The sequence below is a fragment of the Ursus maritimus genome, unplaced genomic scaffold, assembly GCF_017311325.1.
Source record: "Ursus maritimus isolate PB19 unplaced genomic scaffold, ASM1731132v1 scaffold_34, whole genome shotgun sequence".
NCBI classification, from domain to species: Eukaryota; Metazoa; Chordata; class Mammalia; order Carnivora; family Ursidae; genus Ursus; species Ursus maritimus.
Window position 1 is genome coordinate 19205423 of NW_024426008.1, and position 23127 is coordinate 19228549.

The 23127-nt window shown below is 41.6% G+C and overlaps 1 protein-coding gene across 2 annotated transcripts in view; it reads left to right on the forward strand.

Annotated features, from left to right (window-relative positions):
* DOCK8 (dedicator of cytokinesis 8) overlaps nt 1-23127 on the forward strand; it is a 220386-nt gene that overhangs the window by 60194 nt on the left and 137065 nt on the right. For both annotated transcript variants that reach the window (XM_040620284.1, XM_008690931.2), the window contains 3 exons: nt 1348-1523; nt 4302-4373; nt 19292-19415. In XM_040620284.1, the coding sequence (XP_040476218.1) occupies nt 1348-1523; nt 4302-4373; nt 19292-19415 (372 nt within the window). The remainder of the gene's footprint in view (nt 1-1347; nt 1524-4301; nt 4374-19291; nt 19416-23127) is intronic.

Consider the following 23127-nt stretch of genomic DNA (forward strand, 5'->3'; position numbering starts at 1 on the left):
ATTATGTCAGCCAGCCACCTTCTAGAATCTCAAAGAAGGAGGGCCTGTGTTCCCTCAGTTCTTCGCTTTGTGCTCAGTCCCCAGCACGTCACTCAGGTCTCCACCCCCACCAGGGACAGCGGTGAGGGTGGGAAGAGCCCGGGCAAGCCTCATCTACCTTCTCTGAGTCTATGTCCTTTTGCCTCTCAAGCGCATTGTTCCTTCTCTCCAGTGGGAGCCCGCACATCGAGTCTGGCGTATGGTTTCGGGGTGGAGAAAAACCGGTTTTGTTAGCATTTCCTTTGGATCCGGCCTCATTTCACGTCTGGGCAGTACAAGTCAAGAATCTGGAGTGTTTGTTTTATTGGTCCATGGTGGTAGTGGTGGTGGGGGTAGATAGACAACAGTACCTCCTTGGGCTGGTGATTCCAAATAGCCCGCCGTAGATGAACACCACGGACCTGCTGGTATTCTCATCATTCCACAACTCCATCTGATTCTTTTACTTCCTTAAGGCAATGGTTCCTGTTTGGGGACTTCACAGACAAGAAAAAAATTGTTGCTTAATTGCCAACTTTTTATTTTATCAACTAGAGAAAATTCTACTTCGAATTACCATCTACTTCTGTCATTTCTTTTGTCCTTTCCTCCCCCACTGTGCAAGGATATAGTTGAAGAGAAAAACAAAACACTCCTTTAAAAGGGTGTACATTTAGGCCTGTGTAAACTCAGCCAATTGCCCTTAGTTTATTCATTTAACTGCAGTCCCATTGAAAATGTCTTCCTGCCCAGCACAAGTCAGTCCAGAAGCATGTGGAAATCTCTGCCACCCAGTCTGGCTCTCTGTGGGCTGTGATTATGTATGAAGTGCTTTCAAGAAGCAACATATAGGATAAGTCAGGCCAAAGGAAACACCGCGCCTGAATACTCAAACAGAAGGAGTGTTGCCTTTGCCCGAATTTCTGGAAAATTGCCTCCATGTCTACTTCGCTGTATTTGGGTAAACATGGCCTCAGAGAGCTTTTGCAGGAGAAATTATAAAATTCAGCAAAGCCTCGTGATCTCATTTTGGATCTCCTCAGGATTCTTCATCAAGATGCAATTAAGCAGAGAAAAATTCTGCCTTGGGGTGTGATTTGGGTGCCTCACCGTGTTCTGACTTGACTTTCCATGCTGTGTCTCTTTCCCTTTCCATATCCCTGCCTCTGTGTCTGACAGCCCCTCCGAAGACGGCTCCGCTGAGTTGTGCCCTAAGAGCCCAGCGCTTCCCGAGTGGAAGGGGCAGGCCAGGGCCACGTCGGCTGTCGCCTCGGTGCTTTTCCTGGAAACCTCGCGGGAACCTCCTTTTCCTTCTTCTTATCCCTGCAGCCTCAGTTTTATGACCCGGTGGAGCCCGTGGATTTCGAAGGACTTCTGATGACCCACCTGAACAGCCTGGATGTGGAGCTCGCCCAGGAGCTGGGGGACTTCACCGAGGACGACTTGGACGTGGTGTTCACGCCAAAGGAATGTCGCACTTTGCAGCCCTCTTTGCCGGAGGAAGGGTAAATCGTTTTCCTAAACTGTAGATGTGAGTGTGATGTCATGACTGTTACCGGTGAGGAGGGGAGATGCCTTAATTCTGGACTTCTTTTGAAACTGAAGTTACTCAGATCCATTAAGGTGTGCAGAATGACTACCTATTACCATCGCCTGGGACAGTTTTTAAATTGGTTGGACCAGAGGCTTTGAAAAGGCGTGTGGGGACTAAGCCAGTGAAGGGGACGCTCAAGGAGAGGTGCAGGTGGAGGCCTGGGAGCCTGGACTGCCCGGGTGTCAGCTCAGTGACCTTGGGCAACTCCCATAAGCTCCCAGAGCCTCAGTTTCTCCATTTGTAAAAAATGTCAGGTTTTTCAGTTATAATCAGTGAAATGATTCAGAAGCATTTTAATTGTTTCCACATAAAAGCCTGGATCGAGTCACAGACAAGTTCAACCCACATTTTTTGAGGATCTACTATGAGCTGGGAACTGCTATGAATAGATGAGTTGGGCAAAGTTCCTTCCTTTAAAGAAAGTTTTGCAAGTGGGGAAACAGTGGGGAAAGCTCTGTAGAGTGAGTATGTGAAGAGCTGGTTAGAACTTGAGTTTCTAGGGTGGGTTAGCCTATGTGTTTCTAGGTGCTGGCATTAGCTCTTGTGGCAAACAGTGGAATTCTATCCCAATGAAACTCTTTATTACTCCCATGGTACAAAAAGCAATGCCTCTTTAGAGATTTAGGATGAACTTTTATTTGCACTTATTTTCAAAACAAAATTAAGATTCACATCTCTCCTGGACATTTTCAACCTTGTCACCTTCCCCCAAAAAAGTCCCCAGAAGGAGACCATGAAACACAGCCCCTGCCCCACTATTGTGGAATATATTCTAGTTCTGGATTTTCTTCCATCACAGTTTAAGGATATGAGGTGACAGTGATATGCTATTATCATGAGTCTTTGCTCTCCTGTTTCGATAGGTCTTATTCATATAGGAGAGTTTGTCATGTGCTCAGCTCAGCCTGTTTTAGAAATATTCACTCCCCAGAAAACAGTGGGAAACATTTCTCCCATTGTCAGCCCTTTCATTCAAGTGTAACTTTCATGTAGGTAAGGTCTGTTTTTTCACCTTTGACGGAGAATCATTTTATATCCTTTCCTTGTCTGAAATTTATGGTTACTTATTGAATTATTTTCAAATGAGGTCAGAGTCTTGGAAAATCCTGTTTAAGATACTTAAAGTAGGGGCGCCTGGGTGGCACAGCGGTTGAGTGTCTGCCTTCGGCTCAGGGCGTGATCCCGGCGTTATGGGATCGAGCCCCACATCAGGCTCCTCTGCTGTGAGCCTGCCTCTTCCTCTCCCACTCCCCCTGCTTGTGTTCCCTCTCTCGCTGGCTGTCTCTATCTCTGTCAAAAAAAAAAAAAAAAGATACTTAAAGTAAATTTAGAGAGAGGATTTTTAAATTCCGATTAAATAGGCAGGTTTTTTCCCTTAGCATCTGTAATTTAGTATAATATTGCCTTGTGACCAGAATTTCTAGCTCACACTGTCTGCTGACTTTAAAACAACCTCTGCTATTTCAATCATTGCCCAAAAGTCTGCCATTATAATCAAAACCCAGGAAGGCCTCATTGTCATCAGCAGAGTAAACAACAGCTCACTCCGGTTGACCCAGAACTTCATGGTGAGCTCTGATACTGTGGTGGTTGGAAGCCTGCACTCCGCAGGTGAAAGGCCTGGGTTTAAGTCCCTGCTCTTCGCCTGCTGGGTGACTTTGAGCCAGATCCTTCTCATCTCGTTCTTCTGCAAAATGAAAGTAATAGTGCATGCCCACGCCCTTGGGGGCTGATTGAGAATTAACTGAATTTTTTTAAAAAGAAAGAAATATCCAAATTAACATGCATACAGTGGTTACATCAGTACCTAGTGCATAATAAATGGGTTGGAGGTATGAACTGTCCTCCATGGGTCCTACTATGTGCCAGACATGTTTCTAAGCGCTTCCACACTGATTTAGTTAATTCTCATCACAGCTCTCTGAAGGAGGCCCTCCTCTATGAATAGTACTTTAAGATAAGGACCCTGAGACAGAGAAGGGTGGCCCGAGGCCACATAGCTAATAAGGAATGGGGCTAGGATTTGGGCAGTCAATATTTAGTAAGTATTATGTAGACCCATTCATCTCTAACACCAAGACACTTGGAAAAACAGCAAAAAAGCTTTGCTACTGTGTAGAATTGATTATTTCAAGACTCTAAAGCACTTGGAGAGCATATCCCATGGCACACTCTTATTATGCAGGTATGACAAGAACTGCCTGAATTAAGAATCACTGGCCAAAGCCAGTATCAACTCCTCTAAGCGTAAGACAGCTGATCTTCTTGGCTTTCCGCAAGGGAAACATGCATGTCCTAACAAGGTTACACATGAGCAAAAAAATATGCCCAAATTACCCCTGTGAGAAATAGGTATTTATACTTATTTTTTCTGGTTATGTATGTGATTACAGCTAGTTCTACCTGTCTGGCGTTGATATGCCTTTAAGGGATAGGTCTAGTTTAACATGATTCTCTATAATAAAGAAAACCCACAAGGCATCAAATACCAACATGTTTGTCTCATCAAAGTAAAAATGCTATTGCCTGAGGAATACTTCAGACACTTGATGAATGGGTAGGAATGCCCCTGGCGTTCTCACTAGATACGGAGTTGAAATCACGCTGCTCTCCTTGGTGATGATAAGGGATTGTTTTGTTGTCTTTATCTGGCACTAACATGATTTTATTTCATTTTCCACCTCATTAGGGTTGAACTGGACCCTCATGTCAGGGACTGTGTTCAGACTTACATTCGGGAATGGCTAATCGTGAACCAAAAGTAAGCTCCTTTTTCTTTTCTCTTTACATATATACTTAGCTTGTATTGTTAGCTTTTACAATTGTTTTTTAATGAAAATTTTCAAGTGCAGTTTTGAGCTTATAGGAAAACTGAAGAAAGTACTGGGAGTTCTGGTATACCTCCCAACAGTTCCTCTTATTGTTAACATCTTGGAGTTTGGGGTTTTGTTAGTTTGTTTGGTTTGGTTGGTTTGGGTTTTGGTTTGTTTGTTGCACACGTGCCCACATAACTGTTGCAAGGCAATTTTAGCAAGGAGGTGAATGTTAAATACAAAATTCATGAATAATGAATGTGGATTGACTTTATCTTATCCCCTCTTCAAACACCGACTAAGGCTCTGTACTAACCTACTCTATCAAATATCAACGCTACCTGCTTGTCTTCAAGGGCTTTAATAATCTGGCCCCGCTGTATGTACTGAAACTTACTTCCTTTACCTCTCAGATCCACTTCCTTTCTGCTGGGCCTGGTGCGTCTTTCTCACTAATCCTCCACATAACCAACTCAATCCTACCTCCACACCTTGGCCATTGCTGTTCCCCTCTGGATGTGCCCTCCCCTCTTTCCCTTGTCTGTCAGATCCTACCTATGGATTAAAGGCCAGGACAAATTTCTTTTTTTTCTTTATGCAGCCTTCTCTGACTGATTCATTCTTTCTTGGATGGACCTTACTTAAGATACACGATACATTTTGTTATCACTGATGAGCCCATAGTGATATATTATTATTAACTAAAGTCCATAGGTTCCATTAGGGCTCATCTTTTGTGTCCAAAGTCCTACAAGCTTGACAAATGTATAATGCATGTATCTGCCATCGCGGTGTCATACAAAATAGTTTCTCTGCCCTAAAAGTCTCCTGTGCTCCCACAGTCATCTCTTCCTGGCAGCCACTTACCTTTCTACTGGCTCCACAGTTTGTCTTGTTCCTTCACGTCTCTCTGTTGCTTGGGAACTCGTTTCTTTTTTTACTGCCAGATGTTTCACTGTGTGGATTTCTCTGTTTGTTTAGCCATTCACCGATGGAAGGAGAAAGTTCCACTTTAAATATAAAGAATAGGGCCTTTTTGTTTTGTTTCCATTCTGATGAATTCTGAGGGGGAAAAAATAAATGAATTGAAACTTGGCCTCAGATTCAAAGGTAACATTTGAATTTGTGACCAAGAAATAGATTACTTGCTAGACTTCCCGGCAAAAGGGCCCTTTTCTCCTGGGTTACTCATGAGTTCTACAACATCAGCTTGAGCTTTTTGTCTCTATGTCACTGACCTGGGCAGTCCTCTCCCATGAGAAACATGGAGACACACGAACATTCTCAGCCTGTATATGTGTATGTATTGGGGAGCACGGCAGGGAGTATCTGCAGATTGTGGGCACATCCCATTAGAGAAAGCATCAGAGAGTCTTTCTGAAGACACAAATAGTTTGAAAATCTGCTCTCCTCACCTCTCCTGTACTCCGGTGAGAATTACTGTTCCATGGGATAAACAGTGAAAGACTTTGGGGGTTGGGTTTTATCCAGCTCCTGGAAGTACACCACTGAATTTGTGCTGATGTTTTTGGAGTAATGTCAGTAAGCATACTATTTTCAATAGCCGAGCGAGAGAAAGCCCCGCTTGTAAACAGTAATTACGAGAAAGTCAGATGCTAATCCATCATGTGTTCTAATTTCCAACATGAGCGGAAAATGAAGTTTGCCAGGTAGTCAAGTAAGATTATGCTCTGCTGGTAATAAATAAAAAATTTTGGAACAAGTTGTTCTCAAGCTTTTAAATGTTATAATTAGAGATACTTTCTGGATATTAAGGTTCTAAAAAAGTCTGAGAAGGAAAAAATAGAAAGGTCCGTTTTACTACATTTGGTTTCTATTTGCTTCTTGGGACACTGTTTTTTTTTCTTTTCATTCCTCATGGCAATTCCCATTGGAATATTCTTTTTTTTCTCCCTCTATGTTGCACAAACTTAAAAGAAAAAAGGACTCTTTCGGAATACTCATTTTAGAAATTTTAGAGATTATAAGGAAACAAAAGGAGAAAAAAACCACTCAATTTACTATGGACTGATAACTGCCATTCACATTTGATACATAGCCTTCACATCAGATTTCTTTGTATATATATTTGTATAAAAATGAAATCAGATTATAATACTATTCTGCAGCATGATGCTATTTTGGGTTTTTACAGTAACTGGTGATTATCTCTGTTTGCTATTAAATATTCTCCCTCCACCTGATTTTTAATGGTTGCGTGATATATTTACATCAAAATTCATTTAACCAATTTTAGTGTTTATGTGATTCCCTGTTCTTCAGGGTTATATCCCAATACAGTTACAGCCTTGTGCACATCTATGATTTTTTTTTCCTTCAGAATAAATCCCTAGAAGAGGAATTTCTCTGTCTAAGGTTATGCACAAAATTAAGGATTTGAGAATAATATATCAGAAAAATTACCAACAATATGTGCATGAATCCTCAAAAATATTGGATGTTATCTTTTAATAAATATCCAGTTTTACTTGTAAAGAGACTGTCTTTTATTTGCATTTTTTTTATTATGGAATTGGGCAATGCTTTGTCCATATATTAGTTGGTCCACTTGTAGTTTTTCCGTCATGTCCGGTTTTTTCTTGAAATTTGTGTACCTCTATTAATGTATTTGGGCCTATTTATCTCTAGGACATACCTTTATTTGTTAGGGTTATTAAGTCTTTGATCAGCATGTATTACAAATTCCTTATCCAGTATGTTCTTTGTCTTTCAAAATTGCTTATAATTTTTTAACATTCAGAATTATTTATGTAATCAAATCTGTATTCATAATTTTCCTTGTGATTTCCATTTTTGCTGCCATGCCATGCTTAAAATGTAATTCACAAACCTGATATTATTTACTGGGAATTTTATTTATTTATTTATTTTTGTTTATTTATTTTAAAGATTTTATTTATTTATTTGACAGAGATAGCGACAGCCAGCGAGAGAGGGAACACAAGCAGGGGGAGTGGGAGAGGAAGAAGCAGGCTCATAGCGGAGGAGCCTGATGTGGGGCTCGATCCCATAACGCCAGGATCACGCCCTGAGCCGAAGGCAGACGCTTAACCGCTGTGCCACCCAGGCGCCCCTTACTGGGAATTTTAGATTAAAATGTTAATCCAGACCATTAGCCAGTTGATCGCTGTTCTGTTCGCTTATGTGTCTCTTTTTGCTTTTATCTCTTCTGTAGGAACGATGATTATCCATATATTTATTTTATTCAAATTTTTGTGTCTTTCTCCCCCCATAAAACAAAGTGATATCTGCTTTTAACTTTATCTTTGGCAACGTACTGGGGGTGGGGTTTGCCACTGTTCCTGCTCTCTGCATGCTTGTGTAATGGGCCAGTTCCTTTCCGAGAAATTTGGTAGAGGTACGCAACTCTGGAACTCATTGTCAGTTTCTAGAAGCTTTGACCAGTGTTTTAGAGAGGAAGCGCCTTTTTCTCCTCCACTGTTTGATTCTTTGGTACTCTGAATCTGATACTCTGAACATGAAAATACATTCCTAGGACACACTCTTCCCAGAGATCATTCTGCCCCCATGTGCGCCTATAATGTTTTATTCATGGGGAGAATCCAATATGTCATTGCCAGACACCCTTCATCTCCCAACCCTGCATACATTTTTTCAGCTCATTTGTTTTCTATGAGTTGTTTCTTAATCATTGCGGAATGATGGTGAAAAGAAAAAGGCCAGGGAGGTGGGGTTTCTGGTGGTGCAAAGGAGTGCAACCAGGTGGAACCTGGCCATGGCTCCATACATAAACCGCTACTATGAAGAAGGAGCATTCAGATTTCTGGCTCGTATGGACCTTGATGGCTCAGGGCCTGGCAGGAAGGACAGTACAACGTGTCTCTCTTCCTATGAGTACCCCTTTGGGGAGACAAAGCATGGGACATCATTCTGCCAGTTCCATCTGATCCACAGACACTCTGTCCAGATTCAGGTATTAAGTCGTCCGCTCGTGTGGGTGAGTTTCCATTTTTTCTGCAACTTCATGAGCAGTGTACTGGGAATTTGGAGGAGGACGCTGTAGGTGTTGCCGGCCAGTTGTTACTTAGTGATTGATTAGCTCTCCTTTGAATTTGTTATTTTATGTGTCACATAATGCATGCTGGTTTTGAAAGGAATCAAGTCATGCAGGAGTGTATTAAGTGAAAGGCAGTCTTTTGCCTCGCTCCTCGCGCACTCCCTGCCCTTCTCTTCAACCCACTTTTCATGCACGAATGTTGCTATGTGGGCTTCTGGAGCTTCTTCTCGTACCCTCACAAATATATAGGTGGGCATTTGTACTTTACATAAATGTTATGTATGTAAGTACACATAAGTCTGTTTGTTATAAGTATATACAAAATTTCATATTTTTCAATAATATCTTTGGCATTCTTCCATGTCAGAGATCTGTCCCTCCCTGCCTGGTATTCCAGGGGTGAAGAAATGTATCATTAAGTTATCGAATCTTTCTCTATTGATGGACATTGAAGTTGTCTCCATTTTTCACAGTTACAAATAATGTCACAATAGACATCTAGGCACACTTCCCCAACACATGTGTGTGAGGATTTCCAAGGGTGGAAATGAAGTCAGTACACATGACACATCCTCATAAGGACGCCGATTTTTCTCCAGGAAAAATTGTACTGATTGACTCCCTTACCAGCTGGGCATGAAACTACCCTGTCCCCCCATATCCTTGCCAATGCTGGATATGACTGATCAAAATAAAATATAAATTTCTGCAATTGTATTCTTGTTATCATAAGCTGAAAGCTGATATATCTACTTTCTGAATATTGTTTATATCACTGAGTTTTCTTCCCTTATCTACCCTAAAATCCCAGTTATATATACTTATCATACAACCTGACTTCCTACTCTCAGGCATTTACCCAAGTGAACTGAAAACCTCTGTTCACATAAACACCTATATGCAAATATTTATAGCACTTTTATTTGTGATTGTCAAAAATTAGAAACAACCTAAATCATGTGCAATGGGGTAATGGGTAACCAGACTCTGGTACGTCCATACGATGGAACGTTACTCAGCAGTAAAATGGAACAAATTACTCGTGCATGAGGCAATATAGATGACTCTCAGTTGCATTATGCAATGTGAAAGAAGCCAAACAAAAAATATAGTGCATGATTCCATTTGTATGATATTCTGGAAAAGGCAGAGATGTAGGGACAGAAAACAGATCAGTGGTTTCGAGGTCTGGGGGTGGGGAAAGGAATTGACAGCAAAAGGTCATTAGAGACTTTTGAGGCTGTTGGAACAGTTCTAAATCTTGATTGTGGTGGTGGTTACACAATTGTATGCGTTTGTCACAACTCACTGAAGTGTCATCTAAAAAGGAAGAATTATAATTGTGCCCTAAAATCAGTGGATAGAAAGTGAAGATAATTCCTGGCATTCATTAATTACTCATCAAATATAAGATCTGTTACTTTGCTATGGTTTATTATATTATTTCACAGAATGGTGATTTCTCTGGAGCAGGAGTAAATGGATTCAAGTCCTGGCCCCCCCACTTACCTGCTGTGTGACCTAAGACAAACTATTTTTTTGTGCCTCAATTTCCTAATCAGGAAAACTGGAATTAGAATAGTGTCTACCATGTAAGTTACATGCAATAAATAAATTAACATATGTTAAGTACAAAGATTTCTTGGCCTATGGTAATAGATTAGCTACCACTTATGATATTTATTAAATAGTATTACAGAATATGGCTCAGTTGTCCCTGTCTACTTGACAAATAATTTCAATTAGACCTGTTTAACATATATGCAAAGGAAAAAAAAAAACAAGGGACAACTCAGTGTTATTGAAGATTTCTTTTCATTTAATGATCCGGGGTAGATCTCCCCTCGTAAGCACTATAAGTTCTATATTCTTGAAATAAAGATAAAATTTGGAAAACCAGAAGGCTTTAGGGTTTATCTAATTCCAATGCAACCTATCCAAAATATTCCTTTCAAGTGACATAAGATCTGAAGACTTCAGAAAAAAAATGCTTATATTAGCATGTCAAAGGAATGAACCAAAAACTCTATCCCATATATTTTAATGCACTGTGGGGGGAGAAACTACTTTCCTCTGGCAGACCATACTTAATGAAGCCATTTCACCTTCTATGGACATGTCTCTGTCATCCATAACCATGCACTCAAACACTGATTTAGTTAGCTCTTTTATTCCTCAATTATCTCCTTGCTGATATTACATTTCTCTGTAATATCTAAGGATAGTCTTTTATGTCCTTGCTATCTGTGATAATGGCTTTGAATCCCACTTAGGGGGCAGGGGAGTGGAGTAATGGCCACTTGTGCTCCCTCCTACACTCATAATTCTATAGAGCATTTGCCACTCAAGTTCTATAATTGAGGCTTTTAAATCAGACAAAGAGTGCTGCCTATGAAGGATAGAGGAAAGTTCTAGAATTTGTTTTTCACTTAATAAGAAAGACTAAACTACACAGAAACACAAAATACATGATCTCCTTTTGGGGGAAATATGTTTTCCTACTTGAAATGTTTGTGGTACTTAGATTGGAAGACGCCTTGAATGGATTCCATTCTATCTTTCATGTCTATACCATAAAATGTGGTGTCACAGCTGTAAAAATAATAGTGCTTTTGTCTCCATGACTTTTGGAAATGACCCTTGACCTAATGAATAGAATGGTGCCATGGTTGCATGTTCATCTCATCTCATTTCCAAATATTTGATAATTTCATCTGGATTGATGTTTAGGCATCTTTTGGGTCTCATTAAATACTTAAGCATTATTTCCTCTGCCGTTTCTCTAAATGAACTGAAGAGTGATTCACTTACATTGTGTTTGGTGTCTTGGTGAAAAGTCAAACTCTTAACTGATTAAACTTGTTTGCATGCCATTTATTCTTGGTGTATTATCCACAGCGACAGTGAAACATTTCATGAGTGTTATGAGCAACATCATAAAAGCCCTTAGACTTTGACTTTCATCCTGGGTGATTAAGGTAATTCTGAAGGAAGGTCGTGCTCAAGGAGAGCTGGGACATCAAGGAATGGGGTATCATCTGTTTTATTACTCCATATTTTACTCCCAGTGAACTGGTAAACAATTAAAATTCAAACACATGAGTGCATATAATTCAGTTACTCCCAAAACACCATAAAAATGTCTCCCTGATCAATAATTGCTTATTATGACATGCTTTTGTCGTGCCGGCTGTCAAGGTATTTAGCTATTTGCTTCCTAAAAGTACAGAAAGCAAGCAAGGCTGTGCAGTTACAAAGAGCAGTCCAGCTGTGGAAATCACTGAGCCACTCCTGAGCTGTTACACACACACTCCCATCCCCACAAATCCACACCCCCTGAAGCCCAAAGGCCAGGGCTTTCCTGAAGCTTTCCCTGACCTAGCTGGAGGAAATGGCTCCCTTCTGTGAATTTTCAAAGCATGCTGTTTGTATTACTCTCGGAAGCTCTGGTCATACTCTACACTTTCTTTTTCTTTTTTTTTTTTTTTAGATTTTGTTTATTTGAGAGACAGAGTGTGAGAGTGCGAGAAAGCAAGAGCAGGGGAGAGGGGCAGAGGCAGAGGGAGCAGGGAACCTGACATGGGGCTCTATCCTAGGACCCTTATATCATGACCCCAGCTGAAGGCGGACGCTTAACCGACTGAGCCACCCAGGCGCCCCTCTACATTGCCTTCTGATCACTTGTCTGAATGTTTCTCTCCCTTGCTACATATGTGGTATTTCTCACTAGACTATGACTTCACTGAGGACAGGGACTCCTTTAAAGCTAGGATTCTTGTGTATTCCTCTTTGCATGCTCTTCGGTGCCTTATTCTCAGGAGTTACTTTATAAACATATGTCGAGTGGGAGAATGAATGAAACTTTAACAAGCACATATCCATATCATGTTCCTTTCAGACAAGCATCCTCAGATTTATCAGACCCAACAGCGTCTTCCTATGTAATGAATATTTTATAATGCCACCTTTGTTACCCACAAACTTTCTCATTTGCAGAAGTCAATAAAATGTCCCAACTGTTATATAAAGGAGAAATAAAAGAAGCACAATACATTAAATAGCATGCATGTAAATATGCAAATGTTTGGACACAACTCTACCAGAGAACATAATAAAATAGCTGTTTGCAGCTGCGGGAGCAATGATTATGAGTATCACACCTACCAAGGCAGACTGCAACAGCTGTGTTGTATGGGTGACTCAAATACCACAGGCAGGATTGTTAGTAATGTGATTTTCCAAAATGGGGAAAGCTCTTGGTAGAGATCTAATCAGCACAGAGTTTAATTCCCCCTACATGTTGTTTTGCTGGAAAATTCAGTGCAAAAATACTGGGGGCCTGGCTCACATATTTACAGGCTGGTTTTTCACCTCCGTGAATGTCTGGCAGGGCATCTGATAGTTGTGTTGGATGCTGATGGATGTGTTGGGGTGGTTCTTCCTTGCGTGGGATGCCCCATGCTTTTCAGGATGTCCGATGTGGTAGTACATCCCAGTCATTGAGACAATCAAAAATGGAAGCATTAATTACCCTCATTGAGAACCGTTGCTACTAAGCCATCAGAAAACTGGAATCCCAAAATCCAATCCAAACCACAGTTTAAGCAGCACAACTGGGAAAAGAAATCCACTAAGAATTCCTGAAAGGGATGGAATGGAATGGAACAAGCTTAATGAGGACAGCAACCTCACTCAGGTGTTTATTGGTTTTTTGAGAGAATTCTACAAGTGAAATCCTCAAGTGAGTGTTTTCCAAGTTCTACTTTTGCTTTTCATAAGAAAGTAAATTTCCCATATAAAAATTATATAGTTGAGAAATTAGGAGACTTTATATTCAGCATCTCTATAAAATATGGTCGTCTGGATTATAGCACTTGCATTGGTGTTGCATCTAATGGTATTGTCATTGCTACTACTAATAATAACCATTATTTATTGAACTGGTATGTGATTATCTTAGTTGAGATGGTCTAGAAGGTGAGCCGGAGACAGGGATTCAGATGCACATGATTTTTGAGAGTGTCCTTTTTAGGAAAAGCCTGTAAGGCAATGAGGGAAGCAAGACAGAGAAGCAGAAGGAGTCACTCAGGATAAGGGCACAGATAAATTCTTGGCCAATATACAGGGTGCTCTGGAGGGACCACACTACAGAGTTTTCTCACCATTCAACTTTAAGGCAAGGTGTGGGAATATCGTACCCCTCTATCAGTCAGGCATTGCTCACAACCACCAAGCCAAAGTGGGAAGTTAGAGGGCTGGCAGGTAGAGTGAATCACTCAGATGTCTCTAGACATGAGAGCTCCTATGCTCACAGCAGCTACAGAATGGATGCACAGCTTGGTAGATAGGACCCACTAACAGACTTCATTACAATGCCAGACATTCAATCTATTATTTTCCTTTTATTTTGAAACAATCTCAAATATCCAGAAAACTTGTAAGTGTAACACAAAAATCTTTTTCCTCTTCCCCAAACCTTTTGAGAGTAGGTTGCCAACTTAATTCTTCATTATCCCTGAATACGTTAGTGTGTAATTTCTACAAACAAGGACATTCTCCATCATAATTAGCATACAGCCATCACATTTGGGAAATTCACATTCATATGTTATTACCATCTAATCCTCAGACCCTATTCAGCTTTCACCAAATGTCCCAAGAATGCCCTTTTGAGCAAAAGGATTTAGTTGAAAGGCATGCATTGCATTTAGATGTCACATGGCTTTAGTATTATTTACTTTGGAACAGTTCCTGAGTGTTTCCTTAACTTTCATGACCTTGGTATTACAGGGCAGTTACTTTTTTAGACATAATTATCCTTCCATTTGGTTTTGATGGTTGTAAAATGCCCAATACCTCATCAAACTTTCAGTTTCTTTGTATCAATATTGAATCATAGTTTCCTATTCAGTAAGTTTGAATCCAGTTCTATGGTTTATTTTGATGCTCAGATTGTCCTCACTTTGACCAGTGTGAATCCCTCCAGCTGGCCCTTATGTCTTTTTCACATGCCCGCAGCCATTGATCACATCCTTGCTTTTTGCCACAAGAGATTCCAAGTTGATCTTACGCTTTCCTTTCCTCACCGCTGGAATCAGTCAATTCTCCAAGCAGATGCGACCCCTTTTAAGTGGAAAGTGGTACTTGGCAGCCAAGCTGTGGGTGTTGAGTGTGCTCATTGCTATTAAGGTGTCACTCCTCCCACGTATTCTTAGTGAACAGAGGTACGGAGTGTGTGTGTGTGTGTGTGTGTGTGCATTAAAAACCATGAGTTCTTGTTGATACCTGCAATTCCAACATGACGTCAGAGCATTCATCCTAGTTTTCCTCCTTTCCATATTTTTATCCATTCTCTGATAGTGAAATCCTGACTCGTATTGTCCTTACTATGTTTGGTGACTTGATTAATCCTCCGATATGTAACCATTGCCAACACTATGGCCCATCCCCATACAGTCGCCTTTCTCATATTCTAGCTCTGACACCGACACCCCGTGACGCGCTTGCCCCTGTTGGGTGGACACCATCCACCCTGTGTGGCTGCCCTTTCTGGCCTGCACCGATATTGAGTGCCGGGCCACCCCTCCTAGAGACACTCTTGGCAGCCTGCTCCTCCGGGTGCGTGCCTTCCTTGTTCTCCCCAGAATTCTGCTCTGTTATCACATGCCAGGCTGTTGCAAGCTGGGGCGACCCCCTGACACAATGTGGCTTCTGGTTCTCCGAGCCAGGCAGCCCTTTTATATGCACATTCTCCTCACCCTCTTTGGCCTTCAACTTCCCATTCTGGGGGTCCTCACTTACTCCCCATCCTGAGGCACGGAGGGCTACCTTGTTCTGCTGGGTTTCGTGCCAAATTGTACAGGAGGGATGGGAAGGAAAGGGATGTGGCGGAAGGACAAGAAGAAAACGTACATGTATTGTTTTCTAGTCAGAAAGTCACAGGCTTTCAAAGTGAGCAGCGTTACTCCCCATTTCACACCCGAGGAAACTGTGGCTCAGAGAGATTAAGTCACTGGCCTAGGGTCTCATGGCCAGTATGTAAGGAAGCAGCATCGGAACCCAGGTCCTGAACTCTAGAGCCAAATTCTGTCTATTCCACACTACCTCTAAAGACTTTGGTCTTTAAAATCTGTTTAGTCTTAGGGTGCCTGGGTGGCTCAGTTCGTTGACCATCCAACTCTTGATTTCAGCTCAGGTCATGATCTCAGGGTCCTGGGATCAAGCCCCGAGTCAGGCTTCCCGTTCAGCAGAAGTCTGCTTGTCTCCCTCTCCCTCTGTCCCTCTCCCAGCTTGCTCTCTCTCTCTTTTTCTCTAAAATAAATAAATCTTTTTACAAAATAAATAAAATATGTTTGGTCTTTGGACGGTTCCCAAATACACAATAATAGTGTTTGGAGAAAAGGAATGTAGTTCTCTTGAGAAGCAATAGGTTTGCTCATTTTCAGAAAAGTTTTTCTACCACTTGGCCCACTTCCCCATCTCTCTCTTCTCTGCACAGAGGCTCAACAGGAGCATGGCTTTACTTGGCTCAGCTGCTCGCGTCGGGTTAGTGAGGCTGGGGTTTCGGGTGGCCAGGGGCACTCAGCCAGCAGCCTCACTACCTACCCGGTGGTGGTTTCTGCCTTCTGTGGCTGGCACTTTTAAAATGAGTCATCTTTACATCCTTGCCAGCCCTAATCCTCTCCCCCAGCCAGCTCTACCCTTGCTGCCACAAGGGAGCTTTGTGACTTTCTGAGACTTTAAAATGGGGAAGTAGGTGCTAAATCTGGAATGAGGAAGGGGAGAAACGTTTGCTCTGGTTTCAAACACACAACCATGGAAGACGTCAGTCTTAATGCTTTCCATCCCCCAAATGCTGAGGGCTAGCTCATATATGGAGTTAGAATATATATATATATATATATGGTGAAATGAACTTTTAACACGATTCTGTGACTCATTTTTTTAACGCCCGTTTGTCAATGTCTTTGGGGTTCATTCAAATAACTTCAGAAAACGTTCTAACAAAATGGAGGACCAAAAAAGAAAGAAGCGTCTATTTGAAAGAAATAGCAAAAGAGCAATAGCCAAATAAATTTAACTTCTCCCAGATTTAAGCATCTTTGAAAGAAAATTGATTTGAATGTTTCCAGGTACCGTGTATGAGCTTTTTCTCATAAAATCTAAAGCTGGGCAAATAGCCTCGAATTCACCTCGTGTTTATGTGTCACCAGTGAAGAAACAGAGGCACTGAGTGAAGTGATTGAGGATGAGGGGGCAGGTGCATGGCTGTAATTGTGTGTGTGTGTGTGTGTGTGTGTGTGTGTGTTTCACTTGTCAGTAAACACTGGGAAATAGGTGTAACTTTATGAAACAAGAAATAAAGCTAAGGCAGATATAGTTCTGGTTGCCGAGGCACACAAGATCTTACATTAGGCTGCTTCCTGATTTTTATTTCTCTGGCCTGAGCAGGTGGCCTTGTGAGGAGACATGTGACATTGAACCTTTGGCATCAATACACTTTGGAGTGTACGAGTCCCCAGAAAGGCAAAGGGCAGATACCAAAGTGTGAAATTTGTGTTTTAATTCACTGTTTGCATTTGATTTTAGAATTAATTAATTAGAGGGGGGTGGGGGAGAGGAGTGGGGGAAGAGAATCAAGTGGGCTCCACGTCCACGCCCAGCGCGAAGCCTGATGAAGGCTTGATCTCATGACCTTGAGATCATGACCTGAGCCGAAATCAAGAGTTGGATGTTTAACCGATGGAGCCACCCAGGCGCCCTGAGAATTAATTTATATTAATTAATTCCTTTGGGAATTTCCCCCCTTAAAATTGGATTCTTCAGGAAAAACAATCACAGATTTTTGTATTGTAATTAGGAGAGTACTCTTAAGACACAACTCACTATTAACCGCTAATTCAAGTTGGGTCCTTTTCCCCAGGACTTTATATCACATGTAACTTTTTCTTTGAACCTTTAGAGAGAGTCCAAAAAAGCTATTTTATGCACTAGCAAAGCTACGCGTCCAGCACACACATGCGTGTTGCTGGGGAAGCTTATATTGATGAGAATCACTTTTAAAATGCTAACAGGTTAAAAAAAAAAAAGCTAACAGGTTTATGAAATCCTATGTGAGGCTCTCTCTCAAAGGTCTCTGTTCATAGAAAATAAATATTAGAATAGAAAATAAATTTTGCTCACACGTGTATCTGCTCACTTACAGCAACTGGAACCAAAATAATTTTCTTAAATATATATATATTTTTTACTTCAGAACAGCTTTATTTAGATATTCTTGCATTTTATTATAGATGTTTCTTTTTTTTTATTATGTTTTGTTAGAGGACATTAGGAGAAGGAAGGGAAAATTTTTCTTAAGTATTTTAAGTAGTTATTACTTCTGGGAAGTTGTTGGAAGGGGTCCCCCCAAAATACATCTTTGCTAATTGATGTTTATAAACAATATGATATTTTAAATTTCATTTATTTTGTTGGTGTTTGGGAATTCCAAGCCCGAGCTTATTCTGGATATTTCTCTTGAAATCTTTTCTAAATGTTTACTCTTATTTCCTTATTCGAAGTATACCTTACTCATTTACTTATTTTTTTTTCAGTTCCCCAATTTGGCCTGCTGTTCACCCAGCCCCGTGAATACAGGTTTGGGGTCAGGGCAGTGCAAGTGGCCAGGAGACACGGGAGATGACCGTTGATAGTAGACGTTGACTTGAATTAGTCACCAAGCCCATCTGGCCCCTCTTCGGGGGCTCTTTCTTGTCTCCTTTTTCTCAAACTGCTTGTCTTAGAGCACAATAAAATCTAAGGACAGAGGTCGTTCTCCCTGTAGACAACACTGGGACATCGCCTTTTTTTTTCCTTTAATTAACTTAATCAAGTACAATTTATTGAACACCAGGTCTGTGCATAACCCAACACTTCACCCCTCCCAGAGAGTTATAAACTCTGTGGATCATTGCTAGTAGCGCTCCCACATTTCCTGCTTTATCTGTCTGCCATTTGATCTGCCTAATAAATCCTCACTCATTTCATATCCTTTTACCCACTTGCTCAGGGGTTTTTCTAATAGTGTGAGAAATCAAACCAAAGGGGCGTGTGGTCGTGTGGTTGACTTTGCAGCCTCTTTTCCAAGAAGGCTTTGAGTTATAAAAATGGGGAATAGGCATGTTGGTTTCTACAGTTAGTTTCTGACAGCCTCTATCTGTTGCCTTTTTCATGATGGTCTAATTTCCTTCTCCAGTGACAGAGCTGGCCATTATATTTTAAACCCTTTTCATTGCTGCACAGTTTTGAAACCCGATTGTAATGGCATGCACGGAGTGGAGATTGAGACTGTTAGCAGAGATTTTCGGCATGCCCATCATTTATTTCTATTTTTTCTTAACCATGTCCTGCCTTTCTAATTCATTGTGAAGAACACTGATGGGGACGTTCAATGTTTTCCTCTATTTTTATCTTCAAACGATCTTTATTTGCTGCTCTGCACATGGCTAGATTTATTCCAGCCTCTTAACACTAGGGTCATAGTTTAGCGTCAGCTTGGAGCCAAAAGCCCCGCAGCTAAAATGACCACACCTCCGAAGTGGCATTTTCCCAGACGGTTCCTGCCTTTAAGAATGAGCCAGCCAGGAGGCAAGTCTGTATCTCATTACAGCAGGGCCTTGTATTAGGCCTGGTGCATAATTAGATGTGAGGAACTACAGTCGGTCCTCTCTTTGCCAGATCTTTCAGCACCATGTCTACTCTCAGCCACGACTTTTCTTTTTAACCTAATGTATTTGTACCTCTCTCTCTTTCTCTCTCCAAATTACATAATCACAACAAAAAAAGAAACCAAGGAAGTTCGGAGATTTGCGGCTTTAAAAAGACTGGATCCCGAAGAGATTTTCACAAGACACTTCAGAAACAGACATTTGAGTCAGAGTCCTTGGAGAGCCGTGAACCAAGCACACAGGTATTTTCTGTCAACAAACATGGTTACCAGGTTACTGGGCTGTTCTGCCCAGGGCATGCTGTTGGTGTTTTAACTAGAGAAAGGGCTAGACTCCGAGAATGTCAGAGTAGGAGGAATGCTACCATCTGACTCAGTGGGGTTTCTTTTTTCCCCCAAACCTGTTTGTAACTACAGAAACTGGTGTTCAAATGAGAACCCACACGTTCAATAATGAAAATAGGTAGAATTAGAGGGGGGGGCCCTCCCCCCATAACAATTCTTGAGGAGACCCAGTGGTGTCTCTCAGGCAGGCTGCAGTGTAAGTGAAAATCCACACCGAGGCCAGTCTGCCCGGATTCTCTTCGTGATTTTGCCACATACTAACCTTGTCGCCCCAGGCAGGATAATTAACCTCTGCGGGCTTCCTCCCCTGGAAAACAAGGGTGATAATAAAGCCATCACATTTTATGATAATTTTTACTATTATTTCCTTGTTCTGTTACTTTTTTTTGAGTTCGTTTAAAATATATATACATTTAAGTAAGTTATATCATCTGTACATGACATTTCAGGATGGGAAAGGAAAAATTAGGAAATATTTACATTAAAAAGGAGTGTTGGGTATGGAGACCCACTGGCATAAAGGAAGTAGTGCCTTAGGAGATCTGCTTGCCCGCCATCTTGGTCAACCGTTGTGTGGTCCTGGGGAAGTCATGTTACCACCTGAGTCCATTCAGTGGGAAATGATGGGCTGCACTGGGTCTCTTCCAATTTTAAATCTCAACTCTGTGACTTTGACATTGGTTGAGGTTTGAGAATATTTAAACCCTTTAGAAAAAAAATGGAGGCAGCTGAGCTAACTAGGCAAAATAATGTTTTGAATCTGGTACAATATGCTGAATGTATTTGAGTGATTGCTCTAGAAAAGGACAGCCATGGTTAACTGGAAGGTTTGAGAACTCAGGCAGAGGTTCTGTGGAGGGATAGTTGAGTATATATACTTTGTGCATCTGTTAAAATTATGCAGTTGTTGAAATCTTAGATGAGAATTTTGAAAATATAGGAAATACTAATATGTTTAACCACAATCAAGAGTCAAACTTTTGAATTTGGTAGGAAAGATGCCTACAGAAACATAGAAGGAGGTGTCTTTGCGTACTAGAACTCCTGTACCTTCTTAAAAAGTATTCTTTTCTCAATTTTACAGTTTCTATAACAAGTACTTATTAATCATTCAGGGGAAGCTGTCTTTCTTTTAAAGCATTTTTTGACTTATAAATTTTTTAGAGAGAGAGCGAGAGAGAGAGCATGTGCATGTGAAGGGGGTGTAGAGAGAGAGAGAGAGGAAGAGAATCTCAAGCAGATTCCCCACGGAATGCGGAGCCCAGCTCAGAGCTTGATCTCATGACCCTGAGATCATGACCAGAGCTGAAACCAAGAGTCAGATACTTAACCGACTGAGCCACCCAGGCACCCCAAGGGAAGCAAACTGTCTTAGTCAACTTGGGCTGAATAATAGAGTATGACAGATTGGGGTAGCTAAAATACCAGACATTTATTTCTCACAGTTCAGAGGCTGGGAAGTCCAAGATCAAGGTGTCAGCTGATTTGGTTTTTGGTAAGAGTCCTCTTCCTGGTTTCCAGACACCTTGTTGCATCACTACACAATGGAGACTGAGAGAGAGAACAAACTCTCTCATGTCTCTTGTAAGGGCACGAATTCCATTCATGAAGGCCCCATCTTCATGACTTGATCACCTCCCAAAGGCCCTACCTCCCAATAGCCCATTGGGCATTAGGATTTCAACATATGAATTTTTCAGGGACACAAACATTCAAGTCCATAACACTAATAACCAATGACAACAAATAGTAACTAATGCATGGGATTGTTTGAGTATTAAATGAGTTAATATGCCCAAACCATTTAGGTCGATGCCAGCTCACACTTAGTGCCCATACATGCTACGTAAAGTAAACCAGTCATGAAAGAACAAAAATTGTATGATTCCACTTATGTGAGGTCGCTAGAGTAGTCAGATTCCTAGAGACCAAATGTAGAATGGTGGTTTTCAGGGATTGTAGGGAGTGGGAGGAATGGAAATGATCTTTTAACGGGTACAGACTTGTAGTACAGAAGGGTACCGATGAAAGGAGTTGGGGGTGGTGGTTTGCACAACGGTGTGAATGTACTTCACACTACTGAGCTGTACTCTAAAAAATGATGAAGATGGTAAATTTTACATTCTGTGTATTTTACCACAATTACAACATTTTTTAGAAAGCCAGCTCTCTATTCCAACTTGTCCATTTTATAGATGGGAAAAATTAAACAAAGGGGAAGTAGTTTGTCTAAGTTTTAGAGGGCATCTTCTGACCTTTATAGGGCATCTACAGAGTTTTCGGCTCTCAGGCACTCCCCTTATTAGCCTCTCACCGTGCTGAATGGTGAATGACTAGAGAGTTTTAAAATACCTATTTTTCCAACAGCATGGTCTCTATCGCCAAGCTGACTACTTAATCTGAGCTCTATGGAGCATCAATTCCAGTGCTGAATATGGTGGGCTTCCTGAAGCATGGGATACCTGTACTCTGTAGGAGATTTTTACGGGATTTTTCATTGGTAATTTTGACTAAATTCAGTTTTTATTTTACATCATGACCAATGGAATTTTTCCTTGTCTTGGTCAGACAGAAGCCACACCAGGTATCTCAACAAAAGAAATATAACATAGGGAATTGGCTAAACAATTTTGGAGGATGGAGATGAACCAAATGGGAAAATTCAAGTCCTACAGAAACTGTAAGAGCAGGAAACGGCAGGCCATCCTGGGGCTGGGGCCCAGGGCAGCCGCTCTAAAACTGAAGCTTAATTGCAATCCCCTGGAGGGCTTGCTAGGCCCCACCCCAGAGTTTCTGATTCATTAGGTCAGAGGGGTGCTTGATAATTTGCATTTCTAATTAGCACTACCCAGGAGATGCTGATGTTACTGGTCCCAAGACCACACTCAGGAACCACAGGTCTGGTGGGAAGAGTTTTGGAGTTGTCCGAAGAGTGGCCTTAGAGCTGGGACTCAAATCTCTGGGGAGGGGGCAGGACCTAGCTGGAGGTGGTGTCTTGGGATCTCAGAGGAAAGACCCCACGGCGTCTGGGAGTCTGAACTCTGCCCTCTTAGCATGAGGGACTGTCTGGCTGATGCTGGTACCTCCAAGGAGGTAAGACGAGGCTGGTTCTGGAAGTGCCCCAAGTAGCTGGAGGCTAGAGCCCTCTGCCACTACCAAGGTGTGAGGAACTGCAATGAAGAGGGGGGAGCCTTCTCCCTCCTCCAGCCAGCCAGTCTCCCTAGAGCACCTCCTACTGGCAGAACCCAAAGGGTGTGGTGGCAAAGGGTCATTGTGACTCGCTGAGTGCCAGGCCCAGCATCACAGAGCAGAGTAGAAAATTTGGAACTGAGAGACAAGGGGTAAATGACCATCACCCCATGAAGCACACTCATTCGGCACACTAACAGCACTCAGTGAAGTCATCAGCTGGGTTGTGGAGCCAAGTTACGCAAACGTTGTATGTTTTTAGTGTTAGACTAGTACTCATCATGCAGAGATGCTCAGACAGTGGGACAGTCAGCACCATTTCCCATGTCACCCCCATTCTTGGCACCTTCTGCGTGGAATGGGGAGGCCAAGCGCCTGAATTTATGTGAGATCAATACATATATGATGCAACTCCATGGTA